General features: G+C 50.9%; 1 protein-coding gene across 1 annotated transcript; it reads left to right on the top strand.

The window, feature by feature from the left end:
- Positions 1–35: 35 nt before the first annotated feature.
- RITA1 (RBPJ interacting and tubulin associated 1) lies at positions 36–7,559 on the top strand. Its single transcript, XM_032240481.1, is given in 4 exon segments — positions 36–493; positions 1,500–1,865; positions 6,499–6,847; positions 6,849–7,559. Coding segments are annotated over 4 exon segments (882 nt in total). The 5' UTR covers positions 36–485; the 3' UTR covers positions 7,008–7,559.
- Positions 7,560–9,009: the final 1,450 nt, after the last annotated feature.

Genomic DNA, 9,009 nt, shown 5'->3' on the forward strand with positions numbered 1-9,009 from the left:
TGGGGAAGGAGCGGTGGCCACATCACCCCGGCTGCGCTTTCGCTAGTGCCTGCGGCCCTGGGCAGCCTAGTACACACGCCCATGAGTGAGTGGCACCAGAGGTCCCTCTCCGTGTTTAGGAACTTCCTGGGCGTCAGGAACATGGCGCCCATCCCTGGGCGGACTCCCCCCCATCCCCGGGCGCGAATGGTCCGGGCCGCGTCCGCCGTGCTGCTGCCTGCTCCCTGGTTGCTGGGTTCTGGGTTTCTGGATGCGCGCGCCGCTCACACGTCGCCTGGGCCGGCTTCACGGGTGCGTCTGTCCGCGCGTGGTGCACCGGTATGGCCTGGGCTGCCGGGAGTCCGGGGCCCCGGGCATTCCTGGCCGAAGATTGACGGGGATCCCGGATGCACCGAACGCCTCTGTGCCCTCGCCGAGGGGTCCAGACCTGGTGGGAAGAAGGCGCAGGGAGAGGTACCTGAGGACCCCGATGCGTACGAGCCAAGATGCTCAGGTAGGAGAACAGCTCAAAAATGCAGGGACCTCGGGCATTTTTTAACCGGGTCACTGATTTGGGAGTCGCAGAATATGGGGCGGTCGGGGCGGCGGTGATATCCCAATAGCAGTGTAGTGAAGTACACAAGCTCTGGACTCAGATTTCACTTCCACCGTTTTAGCTTTATAGGTGTGACCTACTCATGTGACTTCACCTCAGTTTTGTGATCCGTAAAATGGACAAAATCGAAGCTACTTCCCAGTGCTGTTGAGAGGATTAAATGAAACAATGCTTGTAAAGCTCTTTGCAGGAGGTAGGCATGGGATCCACGCTGGCTGTTATTGCCCCCACCCCCATAGTACACACAGAATATAGTAAAGTGCCTGTCTCGTCCACCACCATAGTGTGTTTTCTGGTTGGTGCCTAAATGGGCACAGGTGTCACCTCTCCTTCACCCCCAGAGTCAGTCTATAAATAATTGCCAATAGCACCCCTTTCTCCATCATTATGACAACTAAAAAAAGTCAAAGGGCCAGGTGCGGTGTCTCACGCCTGTGATCCCAACACTTTGGGAAGCCAAGGTGGGTGGATCATGAGGTCTGGAGTTCAAGACCAGCCTGGGCAAGATGGTAAAACCCCGTCTCTACTAAAAATACAAAAAAAAAAAAAAAAAACAATAGCAGGACGTGGTGGTGGGCGCCTGTAATCCCAGCTGCTCGGGAGGCTGAAGCAGAGAATTGTTTGAACCGGGAGGTGGAGGTTGCAGTTGCAATGAGCCGAGATCGCACCACTGCACTCCAGCCTGGGTCTGGGTTGACAGAGCGAGACTCCATCTCAAAACAAATTAAAAAAAAAAAAAAAAAAGCCAAAGAAATTTCCTAAATGCCCCCTGAAGTTGACAACTCCCCTTGAGAGACTGGTTGAGAGGGAACTAAGCCCTTGGGATGAGAACTCCAGAGACCACCAATCTTCTGCCATTAGCACTGCTGTGGCTCAGCGGTGCTACTCCAATCTCCTCTCACAGGGAGCCTCGGAAGCAGGACCTGGCCGGCAGAGCAGACCCACTGTCACCAGGGACTACAGGCAGCATGAAGACCCCCGTGGAGCTGGCTGTCAGTGGGATGCAGACCCTCCACCTTCAGCACCGCTGCCGGACTGGCTACCGGGTCAAGGCCAGGCCATCATATGTGGATGAGAGTCTGTTTGGCAGCCCAGCAGGCACCCGGCCCACCCCACAAGACTTTGATCCTCCCTGGGTGGAGAAGGCTAACAGAACCAGAGGTGTGGGCAAGGAGGCATCGAAGGCCTTGGGGGCAAAGGGGAGCTGTGAGACCACCCCCTCAAGGGACAGCACCCTGACCCTCACACCAAGGAAGAAGAACAGATACAGGTAACTGGGTGGGGAGACACAAATCCTGTACTCAGTGCAGCCACCTGGGTTCCAGTTATAGCCCTGGTGCTCTGTGATCTTGGGCAAGCATCTTGACCTCTCTGAGCCACAGTTTACTCATGTGGAAAATAGGACCAATGATTCCTACCTAGGGGGATTGTTGATGGATTAAATGAGAGAGGGGTCTGCAGTGCTTTGCACAGTAACCTAACAGAAAGCTGTCAATAAATGGTAGTGTTGGTGGTTGTGATGGTGGACTCCCTATCCCCAAGTGTCACAGCTGGGCATCTGAGGCCCAGAGGAGTCAGCTGATGCTTAAGATCACAGAGAAATTTGCATAAGGTTATTCATATTAATGTGATCGATCCTTGAAATGGCATAGATGTGGTGTTTCTGAAGTCATTTTGAAAATGGGTCTTGCCAGGTGGGGTAGTTCATGCTTGTAATCCCAGCACTTTTGGAGGTCGAGGTAGGATCACTTGAGCTCAGGAGTTTGAGACCAGCCTGGGCAATGTGGTAAAACCATGTCTCTATTAAAAAATACAAAAATTAGCCGAGCATGGTGGTATGCACCTGTATTTGCAGCTACCAGGAAGGCTGAGGTGGGAGGATCCCTTGAGCCCAGTAAGTGGAGGTTGCAGTGAGCCAAGATCACGTCACTGCACTCCGGCCTGAATGACAGCGAGACCCTGCCTCAAAACAAAACAAAAAAAAAAAAAATTGAAAAATGGGTCTTGCTGCATTTTCATGAACAAATTAGAAAAACAGGAACTAATGCAAATTGTTGTTGTTAATTAATTAGATTAGAATTAGATTATTTGGGCTGTTTCAGGTGAATATCAGCCTGGAGGGAGGTGTCTAGTGGTGAGCCACAGGGCTTCGTCCTGTTTATTGTTACCAGTGGTTTAGACAAAGATACAGAAGATTAGCACGGTAGTTGGCTAGGGCCACCGTGACAGTACCACAGACTGGGTGGCTTAAACAACACAGATTTGTTTTGTCACAGCCTGGAGGCTACAAGCCCAAATCAAGGTGTTGGCAGGTTTGGTTTCTCCTGAGACCTCTCTCCTTGACTTGCAGTTGCCACGTTCTCACTGTGGCATCGTAGGGCTTTCTCTCATATTTTTTTTAATCCTTCAAGTACATGCAAGGGCCTTTTCTGTATGCACACATGTAGCCCTGGTGTCTCTTCCTCTCATAAGCACAACAGTCCTATTGGATTAGGGACCCGCCACCCTTGTAGCGTTATTTAGCCTTGGTTGCCTTTTTCTTTTTTTTTTTTTTCTTTTTTCTTTTTTTTTTTTTTTGAGATGGAGTTTTGCTCTTGTTACCCAGGCTGGAGTGCAATGGTGCGATCTTGGCTCACCGCAACCTCCGCCTCCTGGGTTCAGGCAATTCTCCTGCCTCAGCCTCCTGAGTAGCTGGGATTACAGGCACGAGCCACCATGCCCAGCTAATGTTTTTTGTATTTTTAGTAGAGACAGGGTTTCACCATGTTGACCAGGATGGTCTCGATCTCTTGACCTCGTGATCCACCCACCTCGGCCTCCCAAAGTGCTGGGATTACAGGCGTGAGCCACCGCACCCAGCTCTTTTTTCTTTTTGAGACGGAGTCTTGCTCTGTCACCAGGCTGGAGTGCAGTGGCGCTATCTTGGATCACTGCAGCCTCTACCTCCCGGTTCAAGCAATTCTCCTTCCTCGGCCTCCCAAGTAGCTGTGATTACAGGCACATACCACCACCCCTGGCTAATTTGTATTTTTAGTAGAGATGCGGTTGTTGGCCAGGCTGGTCTCGAACTCCTGAGCTCAATTGATTCGCCTGCATCTGTTTCCCAAAGTGCTGGGATTACAGGCAAGTGCCACCACGTCCAGCCAGCCTTAATTGCTTTTAATTCATCTAAATAATTAAGGCCAAGTGTAGACACAAAGGGTTAGGGCTTCAACATATGAATTTGGGTGGGCATAATTCAGTCCATAAGAACTGGCCAACTAAATTTAGGGTTCATTCTGACCCACGGGGACATATTTCAGGTGAGAGAAATGAAATGAGAATGGGAATGATGTCTATTATAAAAACAAGAATCAGTTATTACCAGTTCTGTAGACAAGGCAGGGTCAGATGGAGATTAGCAACACTGATACCTGCAGCATGGCTGAAAACACTGAGGTAAAGGTAGGCTGCATTAACAGAAATATGGTGTCCATGAGAAGGGAGGTGACAACCCCCTGCTCACCTGGAGGATGGAATTTTCTTCTGGATTCGAACAAGTAGAGGGTGTCAAGTGAGGGGGTGCATAAGAGGTAGAGAAGTTATTGAGCACAAAAACCTTGGCACCAGACATATGCAGGCATTGGCTGATGTGGTTTGAGCAGCTAAACTAAGTGGCAAAAGATTGCCTTTTCAAAGACTTGCAGTTTGGGGCTAAAAGCACTTTCAGTCCTGGCCAAAAACTGTGGGCGTGGAATCTTGCAGATATGCCATGAATATCTGTTGAATAAATAAAAAAAAAAAAAATAGGCCAGGCAGGCTGACTCAGACCTGTAGTCCCAGCACTTTGGGAGGCTGAGGTGGGAGGATCACTTGATCCCAGGAGTTTGAGGCCAGCCTGGGCAACCTAGTGAGATCCCTGTCTCTACAAAAAATAAAAATATTAGCAGGGCATGGTGGCACATACCTGTAGTCCAAGCTACTCTGGAGGCTGAAGTGGGAAGATTGAGCTCAGGAGTTTGTGTCTGCAATGAGCTATGATTGCATCACTGCTCACTCCAGCCTAGGTGACAGAGTGAGACCCTGTCTCTTTGGAAAAAAAAAAAAAAAAAAGCCTGGCACAGTGGCTCACGCCTGTAATCCCAGCACTTTGGTAGGCTGAGGTGAGTGGATCACGAGGTCAGGAGTTCAAGAGCAGCCTGACCAACATAGTGAAACCCCGTCTCTACTAAAAATACACAAAAATTAGCCAGGCATGGTGGCACGTGCCTGTAGTCCCAGCTACTTGGGGGGATGAGGCAGGAGAATCACTTGAATCCAGGAGGCAGAGGTTGTGGTGAGCCGAGATCGCGCCACTGCACTCCAAGCCTGAGCAACAGAGCAAATCTCCATCTCCAAAAAGAAAAAAAGAGAAAGGTGGGGCCGGGCGCGGTGGCTCACGCCTGTAATCCCAGCACTTTGGGAGGCCGAGGCGGGTGGATCACGAGATCAAGAGATCGAGACCATCCTGGTCAACATGGTGAAACCCCGTCTCTACTAAAAAATACAAAAAATTAGCTGGACATGGTGGCTCGTGCCTGTAATCCAGGCTACTCAGGAGGCTGAGGCAGGAGAATTGCCTGAACCCAGGAGGCGGAGGTTGCGGTGAGCCGAGATCGCGCCATTGCACTCCAGCCTGGGAAACAAGCGAAACTCCGCCGCAAAAAAAAAAAAGAGAAAGGTGGGCATGGTGGCTCACATCTATAATCCCAGCACACCAGCCTGACCAACATGGTGAAACCCCATTTCTATTAAAAGTACAAAAAAATTAGCCAGTCATCGTACTGCATGCCTGTAATCCTAGCTACTCGAGGAGCTGAGGCAGAAGAATCACTTGAACCTGGGAGGCAGAGGTTGCTGTGAGCCAAGAGTGTGCCATTGCACTCCATCCTGGGCAACAGAGTGAGACTCCGTCTCAAAAAAAAAAAAAGAAAAAGAAAGAAAGAAGGAAGGGAAAGGAAAGGAAAGGGAAAGGGAAAGGAAAGGAAATGGGCATAGTGACTCATGTCTATAATCCTAACACTTCGGGAGGTTAAGGTGGGGGTTGTTTGGGCCGAGGAGTTCCAGACCAGCCTGGGCAACATAGTGAGGCCTGATCGCTACTGAAAATCAAAAACAAAAAAATTAGCTGGGCTTGGTGGCACTGTGCCTGTAGTCTCAGCTACTAGGGAGGCTGAGGTGAAGGGATTGCCTGGGACTGGGAATTTGAGGCTGCCATGATCTGTGATTGCACCACTGCACCCCACTTGAACAGAGCGAGACTGTGTCTTGCCAAAAAAAGAAAAGGTGGAGGCTATACAGACTAAGGTTATACTAATTGAGTCTTGATTACAAGTGACGGAAAACTTACTCAAACTGGCTTCCCCAGGAAGAGTCATTTGGGGCTCCTGTAATGGGCTCAAACTGTGGCTGAAACTGTCCGTCTCCACTTTAGTGCCACTTTGGGCTGACATCCTGTCAGCCTAGCAAGAAGTAAGATCAGGTTGCAGAAAAACGTCTCTTTCCAAGTAGTTTCCACAACGGTCCTAAGGCAGATTCTGATTGGACAGGCTTGGGTCATCTGGCCATTCCTGAACCAATCCATGTGGCCTGAGGGATGGAATATGCAAATTGGCCGGGCCTGGGACACATGCCTGGGAATGGGGTCAGGATGCAGGGGCAGTGGATGTTTCGTTGGGGAGAATCAGCCGAGACGGGGGCAGTGGTGCATGAGAGAGCTGTGGCCTCACTGTAGGTTTCAGCCTGGGAGACAGGGACTCCTGGGATCTACAGGCAACCCTTCTCTGCTGCTGCCAGAGTCTGGGGATGGGTGGGAGAGCTGTTAAGGTTTTGAGGGTTGTTCATCCCATCCTCCATCTCACGACATTTATCTTCCCCTTTGCCAGACTGATCAGCCACACCCCATCTTACTGTGATGAGTCGCTATTTGGCTCCAGATCTGAGGGCGCCAGCTTCAAGGCCCCACGGATGGCGAAGGGGGATGCCGCAAAACTACGTGCTCTCTTCTGGACACCACCAGCTACCCCTAGGGGCAGCCACTCACCTCGCCCCAGGGAGGCCCCACTGCGAGCCGTTCACCCAGCTGGTCCCTCCAAGACAGAGCCCTGGGTGGCGGCAGACTCCCAGAAATTATCCATGGATGGGTTACGCTCGTCACACCCCCTGAGGCGGGGACTTTCCCGTTCCCTCACCCACCTGAATCTCCCCAGCACTGGTCATCCAGCCACCAGTGCCCCCCCACACAAATAGGCCTCAGGATCCCAGGCCTTCCACATCAGGGGTGACCTTCCGGAGCCCCCTAGTGACTTCCAGGGCTCGCTCAGTCAGCATTTCAGTGCCAGCTACCCCACGGCAAGGTGGGGCCACCCAGAAACCAAAGCCCCCTTGGAAATGATACTCTTTCATCAGGGTTGCCTATGGGGCCACGGCGAGAGGTGTGACCCCTTGTCAGGGTCCTCTGGGAGGACATTCATCACCCAGGGAACCCTAGGTATTGAAGAAGCCCCAGTAGGGGCAGACAGACAGCAGGGGCGGGCAGAGTGCCTCCCTTTATCCTGACAATCTCTACTCGCTTCTTGCCTTTTTCTCCCCTGATTGCAGATTTGGGGGCTGCCTTGAAGATGTCTCACTCCAGCCCTGTCTCAACCACACTCCAAATTAGTGCCAACCCAGGGGCCCAGCACCTCCCACATCATCCATTGTCTTGCTGCCAAGTGCAAATAAACAGTGCGATTGCCAACCTGGAGGTCCCCTCCCCTCCCTTCAAGCCACGCTTCGTGCTCAGGATTAGTTTCCAACTGAGTCTGAAAGCCTTAGAGGAGTTTTCCCAGGCTGTGTGTGAAGCCTGGGGAACACAAGGGCAACTGGGAGATTTGTGAGTGAACACTTTCATCTTAATATCGTTCTGTATTTATTTTCATGTACTAAATATATCAGCTCATCAAAGGCATGAGTGTTCCTTTTTTTTTTCCCCTTAGGGTAAAGGACATTGTTAGGCCTGAGTCGATTTAAATAACAAAGTTAGACACAATATGAAGTACCAGGATGTGGCAGACAGCAGGACAGTGGTGAGCGAGTGACTGAAGTTTGGGAACCGGAGGCCTCAGGAAACGCTGGACTCTTCCTCCCATTGGTTTCTGGCTAATGCCGCTAACCACTGGTTGGCTGGCTCTTCCTGAGCTCAGAACACAGACAAAAGTATTTTTTTAGTTTTATTTTTAAGGGGTATATGTATGAGAGAAGGTGGGAAATAAAACACAATGGCTAGGACTTCGCCAAGTGGAAGGTCCAAGAAGGCCAGACAGTGACACATGCATCTCCAGAGCACTTAGGATGGAGCCCAGGACTTAGGAAAAGCAGCAAAGCCTTTGCTCAGATGGAATTGCACCCAGATTTGGCAGTAGGGGCTGGGCTTCAGGCCTCTCCTTGCCTCCATCTTCCTGTAAGGCACCTGGAGGAAGCACCAGGATTCTAGGGAGTCCAGTTGGAAGCCACATCATCGGTTTGGTACCCCTGCCTTGGGGCAGAGAAGAGTGGATGCTGCTGGGGAGGGAGACCCGAAGTGCCCAGGATCAGGGACACATGGAAACACCTGTGGGGTCAGGCAGGCCAGCTGCACTCTCATGCAGACATGCTTTGCTTTTTGGTTTCTGTTTGAGTTTTTTTAAGAGACCAGGCCTCACTTTGTTGCCCAGGCTGCAGTGCAGAGGCTCCATCATAGCTCACTGCTGACAACCTCCTGGCTCAAGCCATCCTCCCCCTCACCCTCCTGAGTGGCTGAGACTACAGGCACGTACCACCATGCCTGGCTAATTTTTAAAAAAAAAAATTTTTTGTAGAGAGGGATTTCATTCTTTCCAGTAAGAAACAAGAAAAAAAGGGAAAAAAGAGACATGAGTCTCACTATGTTGCCCAAGCTGGTCTCAAACTCCTGGCCTGAAGTGATCCTCCCACTTCAGCCTCCGAAAATGCTGAGATTACAGGCGTGAGCCACCTCATCCAGCTGCAATGTGCGTTTTAAACATATAGAATGTCTAAGTTTCCTGGAATTTTCACAAACAATTATCCACACCCACCCTGGTTTTTCCTGAAACATCCATCTTCCTTTCGCCTTCCCATCTTCCCCTTTGTTTTCATAGACATGGGCCAGAAATACCTCTCTTTCCTGGCCGGGCGTGGTGGCTCACGCCTGTAATCCCACCACTTTGGGAGGCCAAGGTGGGTGGATCACTTGAGGTCAGGAGTTTGAGACTAGCCTGGCAAACATGGCAAAACCCTGTTTCTACTAAAAACACAAAAAGTATCCAGGCGTTGTGTTGCACACCTGTAATCCCAGCTACTTGGGAGGCTGAGGCAAGAGAATTGCTTGAACCTGGGAGGTGGAGGTTGCGGTGAGC

The sequence above is a fragment of the Sapajus apella genome, unplaced genomic scaffold (genome assembly GCF_009761245.1).
Source record: "Sapajus apella isolate SASKATOON/1434 unplaced genomic scaffold, GSC_monkey_1.0 scaffold2, whole genome shotgun sequence".
Taxonomy (NCBI): domain Eukaryota; kingdom Metazoa; phylum Chordata; class Mammalia; order Primates; family Cebidae; genus Sapajus; species Sapajus apella.